The sequence below is a fragment of the Populus euphratica genome, unplaced genomic scaffold (genome assembly GCF_000495115.2).
Source record: "Populus euphratica unplaced genomic scaffold, PopEup_1.0 scaffold264.1, whole genome shotgun sequence".
In the NCBI taxonomy this organism is placed as follows: domain Eukaryota; kingdom Viridiplantae; phylum Streptophyta; class Magnoliopsida; order Malpighiales; family Salicaceae; genus Populus; species Populus euphratica.
The window spans coordinates 1-25046 of NW_011500144.1; the positions used below are offsets into that span (position 1 = coordinate 1).

At 31.9% G+C, this 25046-nt stretch overlaps 3 protein-coding genes and 1 pseudogene across 3 annotated transcripts; 3 read left to right on the plus strand and 1 right to left on the minus strand.

Moving 5' to 3' along the window:
- Positions 1-683: 683 nt before the first annotated feature.
- LOC105110732 (probable protein phosphatase 2C 38) lies at positions 684-2167 on the plus strand (annotated as a pseudogene).
- Positions 2168-4460: 2293 nt separating this feature from the next.
- Positions 4461-8438, minus strand: LOC105110702 (protein MODIFIER OF SNC1 11). Its single transcript, XM_011005816.1, has 6 exons — positions 7966-8438; positions 6600-6686; positions 6349-6483; positions 6200-6257; positions 6035-6100; positions 4461-5813 (listed from the first exon to the last, which is right to left on the minus strand). Exons 1-5 carry the CDS (start codon positions 8259-8261, stop codon positions 6062-6064), a joined length of 615 nt encoding a protein of 204 aa, XP_011004118.1. The 5' UTR covers positions 8262-8438; the 3' UTR covers positions 4461-5813; positions 6035-6061.
- A 6375-nt stretch (positions 8439-14813) lies between these two features.
- PDE149 (integral membrane TerC family protein) lies at positions 14814-20425 on the plus strand. The gene is made up of 15 exons (XM_011005817.1): positions 14814-15109; positions 15185-15265; positions 15358-15494; positions 15575-15651; positions 16245-16332; positions 16491-16571; positions 16656-16712; positions 17031-17112; positions 17673-17722; positions 17872-17928; positions 18082-18160; positions 18662-18720; positions 19455-19512; positions 19599-19744; positions 20145-20425. The coding sequence occupies exons 1-14, from the start codon at positions 14989-14991 to the stop codon at positions 19688-19690; spliced, it is 1119 nt and encodes a 372-aa protein (XP_011004119.1). The 5' UTR covers positions 14814-14988; the 3' UTR covers positions 19691-19744; positions 20145-20425.
- Positions 20426-23493: 3068 nt separating this feature from the next.
- Positions 23494-24744, plus strand: LOC105110704 (hydroxyacyl-thioester dehydratase type 2, mitochondrial-like). Its single transcript, XM_011005818.1, has 3 exons — positions 23494-24177; positions 24274-24389; positions 24472-24744. Exons 1-3 carry the CDS (start codon positions 23884-23886, stop codon positions 24581-24583), a joined length of 522 nt encoding a protein of 173 aa, XP_011004120.1. The 5' UTR covers positions 23494-23883; the 3' UTR covers positions 24584-24744.
- The last annotated feature ends 302 nt before the right edge of the window (positions 24745-25046 follow it).

The window sequence follows — 25046 nt, forward strand, 5'->3', positions numbered from 1 at the left end:
TCTCCTCTCTTAACTAGGAACAAAAACAAACCTTTATAGCAAAATGAAATTGCAACAATTTTGAGGAACTGTAATTGTATAATTTACATGATTGTTTAAGTTAGAGGATCAAAGTGAATGTTTTCAAAAATTTTGGTACATCATCTATATTTGTCTTGTTTTTCATTTCAACCCTTCATCTTCCAATCCTATCTTTTCATAAGAATTTAAAATTAATTACCCCTTAAATAGAACTTATTTGTCCAAAAACAAAGTTTAAGGATTAAAATGAAAAAAAAAATACACAATGACAAATGTACGTTTGAAAATCCCACTCGTTTTAGTATACAAGTAATGTCACCGAGTAGATTGTGTCCCAATGAAGATAGATTGCAAGTTGGTCAAGTTTAAAGGAGTTCAGAACTTAGATGTATTTTCTTGAAACATACAGTTAGACTGTAGAAAATTGTTCCTCATTGTCTCACTTACTCCACTCTTTTGATCTTCAAACTTATAGGAAATTGTTCCATTTTCTTGGGATCTGTGTTCCGTTCCTGATGAAGTTTTTTTTGATATTTCAAATCGACTGATTCTCTAGTGGATCTATATTTAACTTCCCAGTTGGCCCAAAGTATTGACTAGTATCTTTCAAATGGACAGACAGATCCTTAGTTTTAATAATTTTCCGCTTATTTGTGATGCAGAAATTGTCTCCGAGCAACAAGATGTATCGGAAACTGTTATCAAGAAGGCTTTTGCAGCTACAGAAGAGGATTTTCTTTCATTTGTGAAAAAGCAGTGGCTCAGTAAGCCAATATGGCATCTGTGGGATCATGTTGTATGGTGGGAGTCATATGCAATGGACTGCTATATATAGCAAATGCTGGAGACTCCCAAGCGGTTTTAGGAGGAGCAGATAGAGGAACCGGGGAAGCTGCTTCAGTACAATTATCTACAGAGTACAATGCTAATATAGAATCTGTGAGAGATGAACTCCAGTCTTTGCACCCGCACCCCAATTAATGATTAACAGATTGTCATGCACAAGTACAAAGTTTGGCGCGTGAAGGGCATCACAGAGGTAATTTTCTTGCATTTTCATCCCCATAAACGTAGCTGTTTATGTTAGAGATTATGCTCCGGCAATTTGCTGTAATGTTCTCACACGCAAGGAAAGCTGTATGAGCAAAATTATCTTAACAATCAATTGCGCTTTGTGCTAGAATGCACTTCAAGTGCTGCTCAAGGAATGAGGTTTCAGTGTATTCTGGAAAACACTTGATGAAATGGAAATAAATTTTCATAATTTGCTCTACTTTCCATAGCGCTGCACTCATTAGGAAAACGATTTTTTTCATAAACATTGAGGTGTTATGTTACTTGCGTTCATGAGAACTTAACAAACTGAAATGGTTAAGGTAACTATTTTCCATATATTGACATTTACCTTTGCAGGTTTCAAGGTCCATAGGAGATGCCTATCTTAGAATGTCAGAGCTCAACCAAGAGCCTCTACAGTCAAAGCTTAGATTGCCTGAACCTTTCCACAAGCCAAACCTATGTCTAGAGCCAGAAATACTAGTGCGCAAACTCCAGCCAGGAGATCAAATCCTCATATTTGCTTCTGATGGTCTATGGGAGCATCGTAGCAACCAGGAGGCTGTTGACAATGACCAAAGTTTCCCGCGTAAAGTAAGCTCCCATTCTCTCTATGTCATTATGTGTAGACTTGTTTAATCATCCTGGCAGCTGTTTATCCAGTAGTTCACATGGCAACGTTGCAGTGATTAATAGTATTTAAATTGCAATGACCTCAATTAATTGTATAATCTATAATTTCCTCATAAGATTTAAGACGTAACATGTTGTGTTAGTGAACTGTCATGATCATTGCAGCTGTCCATAATAGGCGCACAAACGAAAGATAGCTGTCTCAAAGCATTAACTCGATCCTTTTTTCACCTCTACAACGCAGGGAATTGATAGGAGGCTTGTTAAAGCAGTACTTCAGGAAGCTGCAAAGAAAAGAGAGATGAGGCATGTGGATTTGAAAGAGATCGCAAGACTTTTTCATGATGATATTAGTTTCATAGCTGTGTAAATAGATTCTCATTTGATCAGCAGCCCTCTCTTGCCTGTAAGAGGAGGAAGCATCCCCACCGTATCCAACTCAGTGGCGAGATTCTAGTGTTTGATCTCTTCCAAGGCCATCTCCTGTGTAAGATCTTTGGCATACATCTCATTATCGCTTATATTGAGGCCTCAAGTCTTTGCGACACCATGCTCCCTGTTTTCAGTATTCAGTCACTAAAAAAGAGAGTCCCATCAAGAAGCCTTCACATGGCAGGACAACATCATGATCCTAACATAGCTGCTATTCATTAGCATTGTGGCTCATAACTGGGACATTCACCAGCACCTGACGTGCTTGTGTGCTCAAACGGTGAGTTGTCATTTAGCATTATTGTCCACGAAATCATGAACTCCTCCTCCTTTTTTTCGCCCTTGGACATTGAGCTTATTAAGCATTTTAAGTTGCAGGACGAGCTGTTTCGTGAATAGCTTGTTATTAGTTCAGGATCCATGATGGCCTGCAGCATCGAACATCGTTTGAGCATACCAGTCAGATTCACAGGGAAACAACCGAAACCTTTGCTCTACTTCTACACACTGCCACCATCTCACGTGAAAGTAGAATCATGCATAATTATATCATGATGATTAAGAGTCAAATCATATGTGAAATTACATGTAATTTGAACTCAATTTATTTGTTATTATATTTGAAATAAAATAAAATATTGAATCATATAATTATATTCAATTATATTATTTAAAATTATTGTGAGATTGAATTGAAAAAACAACCTTAACTATTTTATTTCTTAATTCAGAAATCATTTTTTGTTGCTAATATAAAAATAGAATCTATAAATTATTTTATAATAAATAATAATGCATGGTCAAGCAATATTAACAGTGATGACAGTAGAAAATATCAGGAACAAATAACTGTTATTAACAACAATATATTATTTATCGTAGTCTTAAAGATGTTTGTAACTTATGCAAGTTTAAAAACGATTAAATCATACTAGTTAGATGATTCTACAAGAAAAGAGAATGTTCTATAGAAAAATAAAAGAATGATAAATAAAATAACAAAATAAAGAAATTTTCAATTGGATCATGAATTCATTTTTGGATTTGGTATGAATAAATGATCTTTCTATGTTATATCTTTCAATTCTCAACAATAAATTTATTTGAAAGTTCACATATTGTTATTTATTATATTGATCTGATTTGATATCACTAAGATAGAATTCATCCCATTGAATTTAGAAGTGAAATGTTTCTCATCTTATATGAAATTAAATCCCAAATTATTGTGAAGTAAAGAAAAACAAAACAATAAGATTATGAAAATAAATATTCTTGTTCTTTTTGATACTACACTGTTCATTCAAACAGCAAGCAATCAGAGCAATTCCTCATGAATCCTCTTCAAAAAAAGAGGTGATTTTGAGAACACAAACACAGATAGTGCATGACTATCATCAACTCGTGCTGTAAAGTGTTAGGTTAAGTTTCACAATGAACACAATCCTCATGTTTAAATACCACGATTAAATTTAAAATCCTAAACAAACCGTCAGTTATAAACCAGAAGAAGTTGAGGATGACATCAAGTTATTATATACCTAATGCCCTAGACGAGACACATGCTACAATGACCGGGACATGATCTCGCAAGGATGAACTAAATCTAAAAACCCATCCTCGTATAATTTTCACATAATAAAACAACTTATATACTTTTAAATAAGCTATTCACCATTAAAAACATATATTTATATTTTAAAAATAGCATATTTCAATGCCACTTACCAAAGAAATACACATTTGTAAATCCATGATAATAGACCAACAATATTTTTTTGGTAAAGACCATTTCTTCTTTATTAATAATAAAAATAAAAATAAAAAAATTATTCTTGATTCATTCTACTCCACTCAATAAAATCCAAAAATAATTCGTATCACTATATATACCTTTGTAACATGATAAAGAAACAAAGCTAGAAGGGTTTTTTTGCTTTTGTTTATTTTTTAAGATTTAAATTCCATTTGAAAAAATTCAAGCAGTACTCTACTTCTACATTTGTCAATCCGTTTCTGGTGACAATATCATCTTCCTGGAACGTTTGAACCAAGGCTCAGGAAAAGGGAAGAAATCCAGGGCCTTGCTTCAAAGAACTCTCCAGCACATTAGCTGGACGCAGGATACAAGCTAAAAAATTGACTCATGCTATAATTTCCCCATATAAACCTAACATTTTCCCACCTTTGTCGATCAATTAACTTCGAAAAATCAACACAAGTCTTCCTTCCAACTGACACACAACACATCAAACGAGGTGCACACATCATTTGGGCAAAGAGATGTCACTGCAAACTCCTAGACTCTGAAAATAAAATTCACACCAACACCAGAAAAGGAAATCAACACCAAATACATATATGAATTTGCAAATATGGAAAAGGAAACAAAAGAATTAAAACAAATTCTACAAATTCTCCCAATCATCCTGGTCTTTCCATCCCTAAATATCAATTACAAGAACTTCAGATGCTGTGTTTTCGCAAGTTGTAATGGATACACTTAAATCAGCAGACCAGTTATCAAGATATCTTCCATTCCCAGTTGTCTACCTTGCAGAGCAATTCAGTATGAGGCCAAAAAAAATAATCAATAACACCTTCAAAGAGTGTTCACTGATCTCAAAATACCAGAAAGAATATCAGAAATTCTGAATAACTAACTAGACAACATTTCCTTTAGTAGCCTTACACCTCGCGAAACTCTGTTGCCTTAAGGAGCACATGCATCTATATCCAGATCTTACAGATCAGAACACCTGATATTATTGTGTAAACACAGGAATTTGGGATGAACTTAGCCAATCCATCCATGGTTTATGGAAACATGTTCAAATGCAGCCATGGCATGAAACACAAACAAAAACAACACAATTTAAAAAAAAAAAAAATGATAAAAACTGATTCTAGTTCACTGAAGTTTCTCCAAAGGATCGAAAACATATGCGTGCTTTACATGCATACAAAACAAAAGGAATGCAGCATTTCTCCAATATTCTAATTCAAAATAGCAGGCTTACCTAAAAGCTTGTTTGCTTAGGTTATAGGCTTCAATGACCGCTAAATAGCAAAAGACTGATGAATGACCATGGTCCATGGATAAATGCTTGCATCAACCAAAATAAGACTCCATAATTGTATTCATAATTGCCCATTCTCTGGATCACTTATTAAGTCATAAGAACCATCCCCAATTCTTAGTGAAGTAGGAAACATGTTTGAAATCTCGATGTCATGAATGATATGATGCAACACACAGTATCTACTCGATACTCATGTAATATTGAATCATGCATAAGCAGCTTCATGACTATACAAGACACTAGCAACGCATCCTTATCACGGTAATGTAGTCTAGCAGAAAAAGATCACTGATACTTTCTTTAAACAGGCTTAAAATATTAAAAAATTTCCTAGATTCAAAATTCAGAACTTCTGATATTTTTAGAAGATTTTGAGAAAAGTGAACACTCAAAGTCCCTGTTGATTCCTCTACGCCCCAGGTAAATGACATCAATAGGTAGTCTGAAATAAAAGTGCCAAAATCCTGTCCAATGCCCTTTAGATAATTATCCAAGAATGAAGAGTGCTGCATCTGGGAGTTCTTTTGTTGGAAAATTAAAATGAGAATAGAAGCCACTAAGAGAATCTCTCATGTTATAACACTAAACCTGACAAAACAACAAAACAAAAACCAAGATTGAATGAAGTAGCTCGATTGAAACTTATATAAACAAGACTGAAAAACTGATCAATAGATAAAATGCCAATTCAGATCAATATGTCTAATAAGGGAGCTTCCAATGTCAAGCATATTTCAATAAATACTTAACAATTATTCCTGCAAAAAAATTAATAATTGAAAGTTAGAAAATGAAAACTCAAATAATACCTAAAAAATATCAAAGGAAATCTCTTTTCAAGACCCTCCACCAGCCTTGCCTGCAATAGCTGCCTTCTGATTGAGGAACAAACAAAAGAAAGTTCAGCAAGGAGAACTAACATAAATATAAATGACAATCGATGAAATGGAAAAGTTATCCATGAAAGGTCTTACTGGCTCAAGATCCCCCTTGCCATTCATTGATAGGGAATCAGATGAACTTTGTGAAAACCTGGAAGCATAGAGTAGCATGTTAGATGATTTTCATAAATCACAAGCATTGTAAATTCTGAACAACTCGGAGCAGTTCCAGTTAAACAGACCTGAGAGCCCTTGCCTTCCTTTTGTTTTCTTCAAGTGCATCGATTTTTGGAGCTGGAGCTGGTGCAAATCTTTCATGACGAGCTTTCTTCTTCGTCTCCTCAGCAGTAGCTGTGGGTGGCACAGGAATCCCAAACCTGGAGAAACAAATAAAAAGTTATAGAACAAAACTGCGGGAGCAGTAAATTGAAAAACAAGGCTGGATCAATTAAACTAAAGCTATTTAAGCCCAGGGTGGGACATGGAATAAGACCTCTCTGCTCTAGCCTTCCTCTTCAGCTCCTCTGATTTCTTCACTGAGTCTGACTCTGACTCTGGCCCCTGTGATCCAGTGCCAAACCTACAACATGATAGGTTCACATGCGACAATTTCAGTTAGTGAATAGAAAAGGGGAATCAAGTTCTTCACAGACATCTCCACGGACAAAATGCCATTGGCACATACAAACTCAACTGATCCAGACAGCACTTTCCCACACATAGACCCATTTCCACTTGCACATAAGCACAGCACACCAAAGTGAAAGTTCCTTCACAGACAAAAGCTAGACACCAGGGCCAGCACAGTGTAAAATGCATGCAAATGAGCTCCCCATGCCTTGCTTTAAGGACTCCAACTATTCACTTTGTATTATAAATAGAATAATAGATCAAACCAAATGCACGCCACCTTTCTAAACGACTAAGATCAATTTTGCAACCATTATAGAAGCAAAATTACAGTTTAAGCTTCCCAAACATCAAAACATGAAAAAAATGTCACACTCTACTTCACAAAATCACCAGTTGAGCTACCAAAAGTACACTGGAGACAAACCCCATCCCCAATAAAGCATCTCCACATGCCAGAAAAGGGTTCACATATGACAATTTCAGTCAGTTGAAAAGGGAAATCAAGTTCTGCACAGACATTTCCATTCGCAAAACACCATTGGAACATAGAACTCACAGAAAACACAACCACATGGACGAAAACCTGCAGTCATCAACACAGCACCCTCCCATGCACAGACCCACTTGCATGCATGCATAAGCACAAGCATACACGCCTAATCAACGCTTGTTCACAGACTCAAGCTTTATACCAGTGCCTGCACAGCAGCACATGCATGCAAATCTAGAAATGAAGTCCTCCATACCTAGCTTTATTAACTTTTTATTATCCAGTTTCAATTATAAATAGTTAAGCTCCCAAAAGAACACTAGCGACAAACCCCACTTCCCCAAAAAAAATCTCCATATGCCAGAGACATATTCCTTGGTGAGAAAAAAGGTAAAAGTTTACACACAAAAAAAATACAAATCTTCAAGAAAAGACTCAGGCATGTCCTAAAACAGCACATAAGCAGCAGCATCACGAACACCAATTCTGAACATCCTAGAATGGCCCAGGTAAAAGCCAAAACTTTGGGCCAAAATAATCAAGCATTATGTACATTCTTATTAGATAAATTTCAATCAAGGTCCATTAATCCCAGGCAAAATAAGGGTTTCTTTTCCTAATTTAACCCCCCTCCCGAAATAAATAAAGAAAGAAACTCAAAACCCTAATTGCGAAGTTTAAAATAGCAAATAAAAAAGAAAGAATCTAAAACATGAAAACAAATATATTTTTATACCTTTCAGCACGAGAATTGCGCTTCTCTTGCTCGGAAAGCTGAACAGTAATTCCAAACCGCTCAGCACGGCGGATCTTCTTGTCAGTGTCGGTGGCCGGGGCAGCGCTCTTTGAATTATCGGCGCCCTGCGCAGCCCCTTCTGTAGCTGAGTCAACGGTAGATGATGCAGTGTTGGTAGAATCTTCGACTCGATCTGGCTTGGTAGAAGCAGGGACCGCTGTGTCTAGGGTTTGGCTAGGGTTATCTTCAACGGTGATGGCGGCGGCAGTTGAAGGATTTTCTTTTTCGGTTGCCATTGAGAGAGTTAGAGGTGGGAGATAACACGTTGAAAGCAGGAGCAAGAGACTCTGGCTGGATTTGGAGATGTTTGTTGCTTGGCTCGATGTTAGAGTGCAAATCGAGGGATAAGCGAGCAGTTGTAAAGAGAATGGGTGTGGGGGTAATCCTACTTATATGTCTTTGGACAAATTCTTCAAAGCCATCCTTCCTTCGTTTAAATGCTCTTGCTATTCATCGTTTGACACATGGCATCTAATTAATTGAAAAGTATACGCCTGATTTGATTATTCACGAATAACTAAAGTGTCAAAATAATTTTTTTATGAAACAAATTAGTAAATGCAGTAAGAGAAAATATATTATCTATAAAAAAATAAGATAACAATAAAAAAAAATCTTAAATACTAACATTGATTAAAAATAATTAAAAAAATGGACCATATCAATTGAAATTTATTAAAATTAAATTTTTTTTATTATATTCACTATAGATTTGTTTGTTTTGCAAAATTTATTTATCTAGAAAATATTTATTTTATTGTAAAATATTTTCTTGAAAAATGATTTATTTTTCATATTTTTTATTTTTTAAAAAAAAATATTTTTCTATAAAATTAAAATAGTTATTGTTCATGAAACTTTTCTAGGTAAGTTCAATTCATTGACACTAAAATTATTTTTTTACTGGAATGTGTCTGACTGACTTATTTCTTTTATTTTGTTTTTCAACAATTTTCTCTTCTCTTTCTTGTTATTTACAGATTAAAATGTAAAAAAAAAACCAAAACATAAAATCCTAAAACTTTAAAGAGGAAAATAATATTTTAATTGAAAGTTTATAAACCAAATTGAAGTTTTTTTGCTCTTTTTGAACACTTGGTTTTTTATTTATTTATTTTAATTTTTATTAACTATAGTTCAAAATTTAAATTTATATAATTAATTTTTAATTTAATATTTGATTATTCCTCGATATTTCACATATGTGAAAATATGCAAAATAAACAATCTAACCACATAAATCTTAAATCTTATGTATTTAATTTTAAATTATTTTTTCTTAAAGTTGACACCATATTATTTACCCTTTATTATATTAAAAGGATAAAATAAATAAATCATCATTTGTTAATATAGATTCTAGGTATCTAGGAGGTAGTAGAGAATCAAGCAAGGGTTTTTTAAACATTAAAAAAAATATTTTAAGCCTAATTTTACTTAATAACCAACCATTAAATTTTAATAAACCAACTTTTCAACTCAAAACACTCCCAAGTTTATTTAAAAAACAAAAAAATAAACCAAAAAAAACTTTTCAACTTTGATATACTTTATTAAAAAAATATAGAATTTCAAAAATATCTTAACAATACTCCTCTTATTAAGAAAGACACATTAACATCATATTTGGCATTTTTTACTCATGAAAGATGGACAACCAATCTCTTTCTCTCTCATTTACCTTTTTTTAATGTGTCTTTATCTCATCTTTCAAACTCAAGGAATCAAACGTGGACAAAATAAAATTTTATACCAACATATATAATTTTCAAATTAAAGGAACCAAAAATAAAACAAAAAATCCCATATACAAACTTATTTTAAAACGCTATGAATGAACAATGACAAAAAAGAGAAAACCTTGGTTATTTTACATCGGTGTCAATTTTGATCTTGAATTTTTAATTTTTTTTATAGCTAATAAAATTGAATTTTTTAATGTAAAATCAAACATCAACTTAATGTTGTGATTTTTTTATGCACTGTGATAATTTTATAAAAATCAAATTAAAACAAATTGTTAAGCCCAATTATGTGACAAAATGACAAAATAAAAAAAAGTCTCAATGATCAAAGAAAAAAATGTTGAAGGATAAAAAAATTCAATATCCCAGCTCATAATGAATTGTGTCTTTATGTTTAGTGATTTTCACTAATTTTTTTGATTTTTGTTAATAATTAGATTTGTGGTTTACGCCATTGATAGAATTATTCTTTTCTCTAAACATAAAAAAGTATAAATACATTGCTAACGTGTTTTTGAGCAAAAAAATGACAAATTAAAACAAATTGTTAAGCCCAATTCTATGACAACACAATTAAAAATGACAAAATAAAAAGAAAGTCTCAATGATCAAAGAAAAAAATATTGAAGGATAAAAAAATTCAATATCCGAATTCATAATGAATTGTGTCTTTATATTTAGTGATTTTTACTAATCTTTTTGGTTTTTGTTAATAACTAAATTTGTGGTTTATGCCATTGGTAAAATTATTCTTTTCTCCAAACATAAAAAAGTATAAATGCATTGCTAATGTGTTTTCGATAGAAAAAAATTATGAATTCTAAATCTAATACATATTAGACAATTCATGTTTTAAATATTGAGATGGTGATATATTATATAACATCTTAAAAAAAAATTGAGATGATAACAAACTTGATTGACCTAGACCAACTTTGGTTAACTAGCATAATCCTTGACCAAAATCATGAAATTATGATAATTCTATAAAAAGTAAATAAAAAATTTATATAAGTCAATTTCTTAACTTAATGTTAAATGATAAAATTGAGAAAAATTCAATCTAATAAAAAAATGAAAAAATAGCTCGAGTTAACTGTATGAGCTGCGATAAAGATTATGAGAATAAAATAACCCCACATCAATCATATTGAAAAGAAACATGAAATCTAATTTTCAACTAACTTGGTGATGAAAGGCTGAAAATGAACATAAAAACATTTAATTTTTAAAATATGGCTAAAAAAATAACTTGAGATAACTTTGATAAATCTTTCGAACTTATCACATGGGTCATCATAATGAGATAACATTGTTGAAAAGAATTGCGAGGTCTAATTACAGACTATCATAATATTAAAGGATGATATTGCAAATTAAAAAATCTATTAAAAAAGATAACAAAAAAAACTTAAGACAACTTAGGTTAATTTATCAAACCCATGATCTAAGCCATGATATTAGGATAATCTTATAGAAAAAATAAAAAAAAAAGATGAATTTTAATTTTCAATCAACTTAATGTTAAAGAATGATATTGAAAAAAAAAAGCTCAAGTTAACTTGGGAGAACCATCCTAATATCCATGTCTTAAAATCAAGATTACCGCATATAAGGCAAATAAAACAAATTACAAAGTTTAATTTCTTAGTAAACAATTCTATTCTTTTTTTGTTAGGTTCAAATTAGCCTTTGAATTGCCAAGTTTCAAATTCATATATAAAGTTTTAAATTTTTCAAGACAATAAAATCGATTTTGGTTTTTTTGAACCGAGCATCAATCAAGTGTTGGATTTTTTTTTCCAAACACTTTGAGAATCTGATGCGAAGATAATAAAGATAAACCATAAGATTTAATTTTAAATTAATTAAATAAAAAAATTAAAAATTAAAAATTAAACAAGAAAAATCATAGATTCACTGTTATAATTCATGGTGTTTATGAGTGTGTTAAGTCACAACGTTTTTTACTATAGGAATTTTAGTACTCCTTTTATTTTTTGATTAATCGTTATAACCCACGATACTTATGAATTTTGGGCTATTTGCTATAGTAATTTCACTATTCTTTTTAGTTTCTTTTAATGATTAATAATAGTGATGAATAGTGATATTATAAGCAATTAATGTATTTAAATATAAATACGAAGAAGATCACGAGTGGATGTAATTTAGCCTTTTTATTGCCATATTCCGTTTTCTTTAAAAGAAATTCTTAGCCATATGAAAATTGGACCCAAAATTCAACAGCCAACATATTAACAAATAAGTGAGTGACATCTGTCCTAAACCTGTCCAATTATCCTCTTTCAAATCACATACCTACACGTGACTCAATCCCCAGAGCACATGGTCATGCGGTGACGAAAAACAAAATATTAAAGTTTATATCCTCATAACTCTTTCAGTTAAAATTTTATCTAATATAAAATTAAAAGAAAAAAAATTGTCAAACATATGTTATATTAACATTTAAGAAGCTAAGAAAAAAACTAAATGTTATAATATGTAACTCTTAAATGGTTATACATTTTATGAAATCAAGGAAAAAAAAACTTGTAAAACTTGACTGGAATCAATATAAAACCTATAAGAATTGTTGAATTCCCGATATTTAATTTTTCCTTTTCATTTTTTTAGTGTTTTAAAAATAAATTTAATTTTTTTTATTTTTTTATAACTTTAAATTAATATTTTTTAATTATTTTAATACATTGATGTTAAATATATTTTTTAAAATAAAAAAAATTATTTTAATATATTTTAAAATAAAAACATTTTAAAAAGTATTTTGATATTTTTAGATTTTCGCTGCAACATTTTTTTTATTTTCTTTTTCTTCAATTTTATTTTAATTAATTCTTTAACATTGTTTTTACTAAGAATCGACCTTAAAAATTGTTCCTTTCCACACTCCAAGTTATTATAGTAGTCTCGACAAGATATTGATTTTTAATTTTGAAAAAATCTATTTACTTTTATTGTTTGCATGGGATTAAAAAAATAAAGAGTTAAAATTAAAAATAAAGACAATCCTGTTATAAAAAAACTTTTCTATGTAGTTTTTTTTTATATAAATTTTACCTATAGTTTTTATTAAATATCCTTTTTGATCCATTTAGTTTGGGGATCAAACATTTTGATCTAAAATTTTATTTTGTTTTTATTTTAATCCATGATTTAAGATAGAAAATCATTGAAAAAAATTATAAAAGTAAAATAAAAAAAATTATTAATTGATCAACATCCTAACCATGAAAAGGGTTGTTTTTAGCATGACATTATTGTTATTAATTTTATAATAAGAGTTCCGTTGATATATTTTTTGATTTTTATCTTGCTTAAAAAGAAAAACAAGTCCCAAAAAAGTTTTTAAAATTAGATTGATTTTATGTTTTAAGACTGATTTTTTTCAAATTAAAAAACACAAATGAATTTTTTAAAGTTCTATAGAGTATTTCTTAAATGTTTTTATGACAAAATCAATTGGGTCAAACCTTAAGACCTGGGTCCACCCAAAGTCTTATTTAAAAAATTAAAACAATAACATCTACAACTTGTTTTAATTAAACTTGGGTTTTATCAGATTAGTTATATCATGAATGAACTCATTAAATTAAACAAATTATATTAACTCAATTTCTACACAATTTAAAAACAATTCCAACCACGAAGTCGAGTTGAGAACCTCTAGTTTGACCTATATGATTTCATGAGATAAAAACACTTTTAAAGGACAAAAATCCTTTTTATTTTTATTTTAAAAGATTTTAATTTTTTATTTTAATGATAGTGGTGTTTTTTTAATAGATGAACGATATAAAGGAACATAATGTTTTTTTTTATATATATATAGATAATACATATTAATAAAAAAAAAAGAGAGGTTATCCTAGCAAATTATTTTATTTTATTTTTATTTTTTTTATATAAAAAAATCTAATGACTTTTTTTAGTATGCCTATCTTGGTATTCTTGACTTGATATTTAATTAAAAAAATTCCTAATAACATTAAATGATTGTTTGGTATTGTGATTACGGATGAGATTCACCTGCCCTTTATAGTTTTTATTGTTCGATTATAAGTAAAACCTATAGTTTTTTTGGTAGGACTCATTCTTTACGATGGTGTCTATAGGTTTACAAAAAGCAGCTCTTTGCAGCTTCTTGTATTGAGAATTTATCCATGAACAGTGGAGTATGACTCTACTGTTCATGTGAATAGTGGAGATATTTTTTATTGTCTCGGTCGGATCGATCCGGTTCAAAACTAAAAATATATTGAACCGGTCCAACCTAACAAAATAATCTTTTTTATTTTAATTGCATTTTATTTGAAAAAATAGTATTAAACATTATCCAATGACACTACATAAATTAGACCGAGATCACTTGATGACATAGAATTTACATAATTTGATCGCAATTTCAATTTTGTTCCTGATTGTATTTTACTTAATGTTGTTGCGTTCTTAAAAAATTTATGAAATTTGTTGTCATTGTTAGATATACTTTATACGTGATGAAATTATAGATAATTTAATGGAATAATAAAAAATATTTTATATAAAATATTATTTATTTCATGATATAATAACAATGGTTAAATTTATAATATTTAAATTAAAAATCATAAATATCAATATATATTTTTTAAAATTATTTTATAACTTCAATTTTAAAACATTCTTAACTAAATAAATTAAAATACTTTTTATTTAACTCTAATTTTACATATAGTTTTAATTAAATATATATTTTTCTAAACTCATCTTAACTAAAAATATCTTTTTTAAATTATAATTATAATAACTATTATAATATCAAACACACCCCCTCCATGCCTCTCTTTTCACATTTTAAATTTATAACCAGAATTTTTCAACCAAAAAAAATTTATAATCAGAATTTTTCGTCCTGTCTTAAAACGCTTTGATAGTATTTTATTTTGTATTTTTTTTTAATAACTCACGGTGAATCGCTGGCCTGGTAACTTTTGCCGATCTGCCTGTTACGCAAGTCGCAAACCTAGAACAAAGGAGCTGGAACTTTTAGTGCTGCTGGGTCGCATAAGAGACTGTTAAATAAACTAAGCCATCTCTCTCTCCCTCTCTGTCTGTCTTCCATTCTCATCGTTCCATTCCCTTTTTTCTTATTTGGAATTTCAACTCTAAATTCTCCATCTAATCTACAAATCCCTGAAAAAAAAAAAACACAATGAGATTAACTTCAGTAATCCACAATAATAGCATCATTCCACTCTCCCTCAAGGTTTCGCCAGCTAATTACACTTCTAGTGTCCAATTCTCTCATCCTCATCTCCCTTCTTTCAATACAGGTCCACTCTCTCCCTCCCTCTCTTTACATTTGCATGAATTCAGTTTTTAATCGTTGTTCAAATGTTGAATTGCAGTCATTAGCAAACGCCGTGGCCAGAATTCTCCAATTTCATGTGCAAGGGGCACTGAACAGGAGGATGATCTATCCCCTTCAGGTTTTTGTACCATTTTTTAAGGGATTCCAGCTTTGTTCATATAAATTATGCGTATCATTTGCTCTCTTTTTTTTTCCTCTTTAAATCTGCAGAAGCTGTGAAGACGAGTTCTCAGACACGCGATGATGTTGGCAAATTTATTACCTCTACTGCTCCCCCATCTGTGGATAAAGCAGAGGAGAAAGTTAAAGGAAATTATAAGACATCGGTTAAAACTGTTGCTTTATGTGTAAGTGACTTTGTGCATCCTTAATCTGTTGGTTCCGTCATTGTCTAGCTTCGAATAAATGTATTCAATGGTTCTTGCAGGTGTGCACTGCTGTGGCATTTGGCTTTGGTGTTGGTTTGAAGGATGGTGTTGGCAAGGCGTCTGAGTTTTTTGCCGGGTACCATAATTTTACCCTGTGAAACCTCCCCCCTTTTTTCCCTGTTGATTCGACACATGATTTGTCTATTTTGGATTTTCTTTTTATATTATGCATCATGTTAAGATTTAGGACCTACAAGATTTTTTTTTTTAAAAGTGCTAAAATGTAAGAATGAAGGAAAATGAGATTGTGAGAGTATGAAACAGGTGCTATTATTGTTCTGGAAAGGATCTATGCATGTAGTAGGTATTGTGTAGTGAAAAATATTATGCCCAGTTGCTTAGGCCCTGGTCTGTATTTTGGCTTTCATGGAACCCTCTTTATTAATCTGTATTGATGGCAATGGAGAATTGATGGGAATATAGTATGAAGCTCCTGAAAAGACACGGTAGGTGAAACTAGCTAGTTCTGGGCCGTTTCTTTAATAAGTATTTTTTCACTGCATATATTTTGCATTTTAAACTTTAATTTCTACAATTGTTTCTGCTAAGTGTTGTCCAAAATAGCTATTTTCTTTGACTTCTTTGTTTGATATCTTGTCTGGCATTTGCCAGTCTGTACCATTAAGCTTGAGTGATATCCACCATAATGAATATCATGGATCATTTCAGATATATTTTGGAGCAAAGCTTGTCGGTGGACAATCTATTTGTCTTTATTCTGATTTTCAAGTATTTTAAAGTGCCACTTATGTATCAGGTAATGCAATGGCTTCCTACTTACAACATGAACATTATGATCATACATAATGCATTCTTGGACTCCCAATCTATCATTCATGAATATTTTTATCCATACACCCCAATACATTCCATGTCAACTGTGATAATGGAAAATTTGATGTGTTGGAAATATAGAATCGGGTGCTTTCATATGGAATTGCTGGCGCAATCATCTTCCGTTTGTCATTGATACTTCTTGGAACAGCTACTCTCCAGGTAAATCCCTAGTTCAGAGGCAAGTTTTTGCATTTTCTCCGTCAATGAACTCTTTTTTCTGATTTTTCTGTTTTTATGTTTTAGAGGTTTGAGGCAGTCAACCTATTCCTGGCTACAATACTTCTCTACTCATCTTTCAAGGTGACATATCTTTTCTACGAGGACATAGAAACTGTTGGTGATCTATGCCTTCCATTTCCTTAATTACTTTTCAAAACGGGCTATAAAGACAAGAAATATGCTAGCTCTTTAGCTGGTTTTGTTGGGATTTAACTGTGGGCCAGATATCAGGTCTCTTCTTGAGCCTGGAAACCACCTCCATTATTGCATATTTCAATTTTTGGTTGTTGAATCTGTCATTTTTGTGACAGTTTATTTCACCTACAGCATGTGGCCTTTTGTGTTAATTCCCATTGCTTAAATTAATGCAGACTTATTGCTTTCCTTTTGAAACTGTAGCTATTTGCCACTGAAGAGGATGACAGCGACCTATCAGACAACTTCATAGTGAAGACGTGCCAGAGATTTATCCCTGTCACTTGTAATGTCCTTCTGTGCGGCATTTACTTTCTTTAAAGTTTGTTTTTGATCCTTGAAATTATCAGGGACTTCATCGAACAAATTAAACCTCAAAATATGAGGAAACCTAGATCCAGAACTTCAGATTTCCTGGAAGCCCCACTGTGGTTAGAAATAGTTAGTCTAATGTCGATGAAAGTGGCTAGAGGTCCTTGATAATAAGATACGAGAATGGCAATTGTCATTCAGTATCATTTTGAAATGGTTTTTATTTTTTATTTTTGTTGTTGATTGAAATCAAAAGATCCAAGATTCAACAAACTTTAACTTCATTAAAAGTCGAAGGGTCAAATAATTAGGGACCCCCCCTCCTAAAAAGAAAAAAAGAAAAAAAACTCTCTTGCTTTCTCTCTACATCATAAAAGTATATTGCTTATGTAATTTTGTTATGTTAACATATTGTGTTGCACTTTCATAAACAAACAAACAAAAACTTAAGGGTCAAAATATATTGAGTCACAAACTTTGAACTGATTTATAGTTACAATATTTTTGATATTTTTTTTGTCCCTAATGTTGCAGCTAATTATGATGGGAACAAATTCATAACACGTGAGGATGGTTTTTGGAAAGTAAGTCATTCATGACATGGAAATGGTCCAACTAGTTATGCTAGTGCATGAAAAATAATATCACATCATAAACTTAGCATAGAGGCTTTTATACATCCTAAATTATACTAAGTACTTTATTTCTAACAGGCATCAACCATTTTGGGCAGGCTACACCCTTACTTCTGACAGTAGCAGTTATTGAGCTCAGTGATATAGCATTTGCAGTAGGTTCTCTTTTTCTTCATCTCTGTGACACCTGCACACACATAGGAAAATAACTGTATATATCCATACATATTTACCATGTATGTAAATATGAATGGATTTGCTGATTGATGTTGTCTATAGAATGTTCACACATTGTTCATGTTCTTTAGGTTGACTCCATACCAGCTGTTTTTGGTGTTACACGGGATCCTTTCATAGTTTTTTCTTCTAATCTCTTTGCCATATTAGGTAATTCTATTTTGTTTTAATATTAGGCTTACAATTGTTAATTCCATATCTGAAATCCACTGTGTTTGATGAATGGATAAGATCATAGCATTTAGATGTTGGATGGGTTTCTCTATTTTTCCTTTTCTTGGTCCAAACACACACACACACACAAAAAAAAAGAAAAAAAAAAGAGAAAGGGATGAAAGAAAGAAGAAAATCTTTCTCTATGCATGTCCATTGCCACTCCACTTAGCACTTGGCAAAACCAAAAAAATTCGAGGTTTATAGGCTACCAGTACTGCACATCCTGTGTGCCTCTGATACAATATATTTCAACATATGGTTTGGTTTTGCATCTTCAATTTTAAACTGCTATTGCTTTGTATCTTTTTTCTTCTACAATTGAGTTATCTTATAATTGAACGACAGACGTATCTCTATTGATTATGGAATACTTCTGAAGTCAAATAAGAGATGACTCCATTAGAAGCTGATTGGCCACATTCCTGTCTAATGTAGGTCTGAGGTCTCTTTACACACTAATTTCTGAGGGTATGGCAGATTTGGAGTATTTACAGGTAAATTGTTTTTATTGTTTACATGAATCATTGACTTCTGCCGTGTACTCCACTTTAATTTTGTGCAAGACAGTCATGATGCACCCGATTTCATGGGTTCTTAGTGTGTTTGTTTTAGCAATTTTGTGCAAGACAGTCATGATGCACCTGATCTCTCATTTCCTTCATTTTATAGTTTTTGTGGTTTGTTCCATGCTAGAACCATTATTAGACAATCTAGGTTGCCACATTAAATATTTCTATTAGATGAAAGTTGTTCATGCTAGGGATGATGTGGTTCGGAATAAATACAATGAACTTCTATGTTTTGATGTTCTGTCAAGGAGAAACAACCTTAAATATCAAAATTTCCTGGATGGCAAAATGTATTTGCTCAAATGAGAGATCAGGGTAAGATAGGAAAGCACATGAGAAGACCTTAACTGTAATTGAATTCTATCAACTGCAAGTCACTTGCAATTCTCTGTACAATTGCATCATCTATCCACTCAATACCCATAAGGATTTCTTACATGCAGACACATCAAGCCTTAGATAAAATTCATGTTCTGGTTTAGGCAAGGTTAATCTGTGAAACATCCAAGGAATGAGAGGAGTTACCTCCTTTGTGCAGTTCATAAACTAACTTGCTGTCACTGTGTCCAGTTATTTCAGTCACTCTATGTTGACAAGTATGAATCTATATTCTATACTTACAGGATCTTTTTTTTTTGTCTTGCGTTTGTGTTCCTCAGCCATCGATAGCTATTGTTCTAGGTTTCATTGGATGCAAAATGATTCTGGATTTTATGGGTGGGATCTTCTAGCCCTTTACTGGTTCTACTTCCTGATAAATTTTCATTTCACTCAAGCTCAAGATTTCATTTTTTTTAATGCAGGTTTTCACATATCAACCGAGGTGTCCCTTGGATTTGTGGCAACAAGTCTTGGTGCAGGTGTCCTATTGAGTCTAATGAAGAAGTCTGACTAGTTAAAGAAGCAATTGAAGATATGGATCCAAATATTCTTTGCTACAACATAAGTGGTAAAATTGTTTCATTTCTTTTTTCCTGTCTTGTTCACTTTAAAAACAGTAAGATTAATACAAGATGTATGAACCTCAGTAAGAAACTGCTCCAAATGGGAGTTTGTTACGGGGAAGTCTCATCATATGTCTTCATGGATTATTTTAAAAATCTCTGAGATTATATGTGCAAATCTTGTATAAAGGGCAATTCTCCTCGCCTAATATAGAAGTTGTTTTGCTCATTCCACATTTTATAACCAAGTTTTTTCCTATCTAATGCCTTGAATTTGTTGTCTCTTTCTGCATTATGTGGCTTTTCTACAATTTCAGGAATGGTAGTTAGCTGAATATCCTTGACAGAATAACATCTTAATAATTTCAAGTCCAAATTTATGATGCTACTCCTGTATATTTGCAGGCAACATATAACGTGGCACAATGGAGGATCATTGAAGGAAAAGCAAATGAATAGACAACCGAGTAAGAAATCATGATCTTCAAACCCTGTATAAACACTATTATCAAGCACACCTATTAACTGGATCATACCTTTTATCATGTGTAATACTCATATGCTCCTGACCCAGTTTCTCTCTCTTGAAATATTGTCTCTTGAACTTTTAATACTGGAGCTCCCTTGGCTATAAAGAGATAGTGGACCTCAGTTAAGCATGAAAACCCTGGTTGAGAATGCTTTTACCACCCCTCTTCATATTACCTGTTTACGTAGGTTATGCCCTCTGATATTGATCAAGATCTCACGCCACTGGAAGTAACTGTATTCTCTTGCTATTTTAGTATTGGGAATGCATGCCATATTACATGATTTCAAGTGCATTTAAGGACCTGCTTAGTAATACAGCTTCATTGAATGCTTTTACCACCCCTCTTCATATTACCTGTTTACGTAGGTTATGCCCTCTGATATTGATCAAGATCTCACGCCACTGGACGTAACTGTATTCTCTTGCTATTTTAGTATTGGGAATGCATGCCATATTACATGATTTTAAGTGCATTTAAGGACCTGTTTAGTAATACAAGCTTCATTGCTTTCCAAAGCGTGTCTAGACAATAAAAGCATCAAAATGATGATTTTTAAAGTGATTTTAGATGGTTTTGATATGAAGATGTCAAAACCAATAAAAAACACCTAAAAAGCATCAATTTGATGCATTTTCAAGTGAAAAACACCTATATTGTATTACTAAACACACACTAAAAGGTCATAACAACAACAGTTACAAGGTATAAAGGAAAGTTGCCTGCTTCCATTAGGGTATCATCGACATGGATACCCCTCTCTCGTTTTCCCCTGCTTACTTGTGCAATTAATTATGCTCCTTTTAAAATCACGGACACTTTCAGACAAGTAACGAAGGCGAACTAATCAAAATAAAGGGTTCTTTGGAGAGGAAATGACTGATCAAAATATTCGTTGTGCTTGTGCATTGACACTAGCTGTAAGTTTATGAACCATGCGGGCTGCTGGCCTAGATATGCACTAGAAGTTGTTCCCGTTGTTTCGATATGTATGCCTTGTTTATACAAGGTCTTGGGTCCAGCCACACGCAAGTTCTCCAGATTAAACGAAGTTCGAATTTCCCTGAGATTAACTCATCAAAGATGGCTTGAATGCCAGGCTAGACTTAGGGAGGCATCTGTTTGAGAATATTGTTAGCTTTGATATGGGCTTCTGAGAAAATGTTGTCTAGGGCGGGGCGTCCGTTGCATTGATTGAAAAAAAGTCAATAATTGTGAAACCGAAAAATGAACCGCCGACCACCGCGTAGCTATAGCATGATAGACCTCCAAATAAGGAAAAAAAAAAGAGAAAAAAAGAGAGGAGTTTTGGTGACAGAAAAACCCTTCTCCACGTGTTCCCGGGCATCCTCCAAGATTCTCTCTTTCGGGAAACAAGACACAAAATACCAGAACTCGACGTTGACTAGTGCATGGAGAAACGACTTAGCCATGGTTACATGTATGCAGCAACCATACCCCTTTCTGTATTTCCTTTCCTCACAAGAAGCAAGCTCAAGTTAAGCTATGGCAACCGAATAAGCTTAATTCAGACACTTCTCGAATTATTCATGGGGTTATAAATCTTATTTTGTTCGAACATCTTTTCTTGTAATAATTCGGATGGTGACATTCTGATCTCCGGGGTTTTCTTTTGGGCTAGGTATATGGACTTGCCCTCCTAAGTCCATATCTACCCAACTTTTTATTAAATATTCCTTAACCTTAAAAAAAATTAAAATAAGTTTTTTTAAAAATAAATTTATTAAAATAACATAACATCATAGTTTTCAAGAAGATTTAAACTTTCATGGTAATACTAATAATTATTTTATAATTAATTATATATTAGCCTAATATGCATAATTTAAAAAAGAATTATTTATATCAGGATAATTATAAATTTTCTCATCGATATTATATAAAAATAAAATATTATTTTATAAATTTTTTAAATAGTTTTTTCAGATATGTTATTCATCTATTTATTATTATAAATGCATAAAAATAATTGATTCATGATTTTTTTAATTGAAATTTGCTTTCACGATCATAATAAGTTTTTATATAAAAAACAATAGTTATAATAAAAAGATATTCTTATCAAACTAAAAATAAAATAGGGAGTTTTCTGATTAAGAAGATTTATTTTTTCCTTTTTAATTCAAGTAATTAGAATCTTTACTAATATTTTTTTAATTACCATTAGCTTTTATCCAATAAACCATGCTTTTATTACCATTAGCTTTTTAATTACCATTAGTTTTCATATTATTGTTTTTATTTTTTATTTTATTTTATTTTTTAGATTTAAGATTGCTTTCACAATCATAATTATTTTCCACTTAAAAATTTAGAGTTGATATATTATTTTGTTGGATATCAATCAAACCAGCTTTTATTTTTGAATGGGATCTTGCCTTTTTTATATTTGCATCATTTCAATAATTATTTCATGTGAAATGCAGATTTTTATTTTTTATTTTTTTAATGGTCATGAATATTCTATGAAAATTAAGCTCGAGTCATTATAGTTATCACAAATATCTTCTTTTGAATTTGTTTTTACTTTATTTTAATAAACTATGCTTCTTATGAAGAAGAAAATACAACATGACTCATAAAAGAAGGTTTTGAAAAAAAAAAACTATAGTTTCCCTCCATTATCTTATTTGTTGGCTTTTTTGTGAATTTTTTTTTTATATTCATGTAATTTGTTAAAAAAATAGTTTCTGAAAAGTTTCTTGTCTCAGCATATGAGTAGTGCATTATGATTATTTTTCTTTCCTAATACATTCACATTATATATAAATATTTATTATTAAAACTTGCATTCATGGTTTTGATAAATTGTTTAAAAAGAATTATTCCAACTAAAAAAAGCAAAGGAAATTAATGAGATAATGAATTTTTAATTTTTTAAAAATCCTTTTTTTATTATTTTTATCTCAAATCTCAAATCATCTAGAATTTTTCTTGTTGATTCTTATTGTTTTTTTATTCTCATTATTTTTTATTCTTATCGGATTAAGAACCAAGGAAAAATATGTTTTTTTTAAGAAAAATAATAAATGGATAAAAAATGCAGAAATTATGTAAGAAAATTATCTTTTTAAATAGAGTTGAAATTATTATTTTCTTTATAAAAAGAAATTTTATTGTTATATTATCAAATAAAAAAATTTAAAAGCTCTTCCCACACAACGTATGTCCTTTATATCAATACTGTGGTTAGCGTTAGAGCAGTATTTTTTTTTTTTTTGTCATGCAATAAGATTTTTTTTCATGGGTGAGCCCGTGAGAAGTCGCCGGTGATTGCATTTTTTTTTTTTAGCGTGGAGCGCCGGCACGTGACTAGCCTTTCCGCCTCAACTCCACAACAGCTGAATAGAATGGCACCTGTACTAGAACCACAAGCCATGCAGTGCTACTAGAAGCCGTCAACAAAACGTGTTGAAAAACCACCACAAATTGAAATTCACCCAACCTTAGAATTACTCTCATGCTTGATTGAATGCACTTCAAATGTTTGTTAAAATGCTTGTTGCTGATTAGCAAGTTCTTGTCATCGAACCCGTTTCCCATTTTACTAATAATAAAGCAATTGCTGGTACGTACTCCAAGTGTTTGCTAAAATGCTTAGTAGAAACAGGATGCTTATCAGAAGTTTGGTTTCGAGTTCAGTCCCTTGTACGAGAAACTTTTCAGGGACAGCCCCGCCTCCACGGCAGGTTCTGAAAACCGGAGATACTTTAAGACAAACAAGGATATTCACAAACGAGGACGTTACTGCATATTCAAAGGCGAGTCATGATTCCAATCCATTGCATTTCGATTCTGAATTTGCCCGGAATGCTGGATTTGAGGATCGGCTTGTCCATGGAATGCTGGTTGCTGCTCTATTTCCTCGGATTATTGCATCCCACTTTGTAAGTCATGACTCCTACCCTCTTTTTTAAGATTCAAGTTATTGGCTTTTCATTCTTCAATTGACAGTTGATGTTGAGATTGCTAAACTTTTGTAGCCTGGAGCCGTATATGTTTCTCAAAGCCTACATTATAAAAGCCCTGTATATATTGGAGATGCAGTTATTGGAGAGGTACAAGCTACTAATATAAGAGAAAACAAGAGTAGATACATGTAAGCTACATTACGCTTTCTGTTTTTGTCCTGAAGTAATGATAGCAGCGCTTGACTCGGTTTCTGGTTGTTAAATGATCAGAGTCAAATTCTCGACAAAGTGCTTCAAGAACGATAAGCTTCTCGTTATTGATGGAGAGGCTGTGGCGATTTTACCAAATCTAGCTGCGGAGAAGGTGAATGTTATGGACTGATGAACCTTCAGCAAAGGGCGCAGATGGATGTTGTCAGACTAAAAATTTTGAAGGTGCTTTGCTTCGATTACTTTCTAATTTACGAGTCTTGGACCTCTTGGTAGATAGGCCAATGGATTTGATGACTCTTTTAGCTGTTTTCAAGGATAGTTCTTTCCCTCGCCGTCCTGTCCCATGTGTTTGTCGCCGCATGAGAGAGGGAGATGGCTAGTCTATGGACTTGCATTTGACTTGGTGGTGGAATTGGTGAAGATTTTTTTTTTTTTAAAAAAAAAAACTGGCTTTCTTCGAATTCTTTTACTAGCGTGCTCCGGCATAAACTTGTAGGTTTCTTGGAGTGCTCCTATTTTAGGTTATAAAGCATTAGTACATGTTTCATTCAAGGCTCTCTCATAGAGTTCAGAGCTCTCTCCTTGCATTACCATCTTTGACTCGCTTTAACCGGAAGTGTAGAGAGTCATAT

Coding starts and splice junctions, on each gene's coding strand:
- LOC105110702 (XM_011005816.1), bottom strand. CDS start 8,261: ATGGCAACCGAAAAAGAAAATCCTTCAACTGCCGCCGCCATCACCGTT. Junction 6,687..7,965: donor CGCAATTCTCGTGCTGAAAG/GTATAAAAATAT, acceptor ATCATGTTGTAG/GTTTGGCACTGGATCACAGG. Junction 6,258..6,348: donor AGGAAGGCAAGGGCTCTCAG/GTCTGTTTAACT, acceptor CTATGCTTCCAG/GTTTTCACAAAGTTCATCTG.
- PDE149 (XM_011005817.1), top strand. CDS start 14,989: ATGAGATTAACTTCAGTAATCCACAATAATAGCATCATTCCACTCTCC. Junction 15,495..15,574: donor TTAAAACTGTTGCTTTATGT/GTAAGTGACTTT, acceptor TGGTTCTTGCAG/GTGTGCACTGCTGTGGCATT. Junction 17,929..18,081: donor TCAGTGATATAGCATTTGCA/GTAGGTTCTCTT, acceptor CATGTTCTTTAG/GTTGACTCCATACCAGCTGT.
- LOC105110704 (XM_011005818.1), top strand. CDS start 23,884: ATGCTTAGTAGAAACAGGATGCTTATCAGAAGTTTGGTTTCGAGTTCA. Junction 24,178..24,273: donor GGATTATTGCATCCCACTTT/GTAAGTCATGAC, acceptor AAACTTTTGTAG/CCTGGAGCCGTATATGTTTC. Junction 24,390..24,471: donor GAAAACAAGAGTAGATACAT/GTAAGCTACATT, acceptor TTAAATGATCAG/AGTCAAATTCTCGACAAAGT.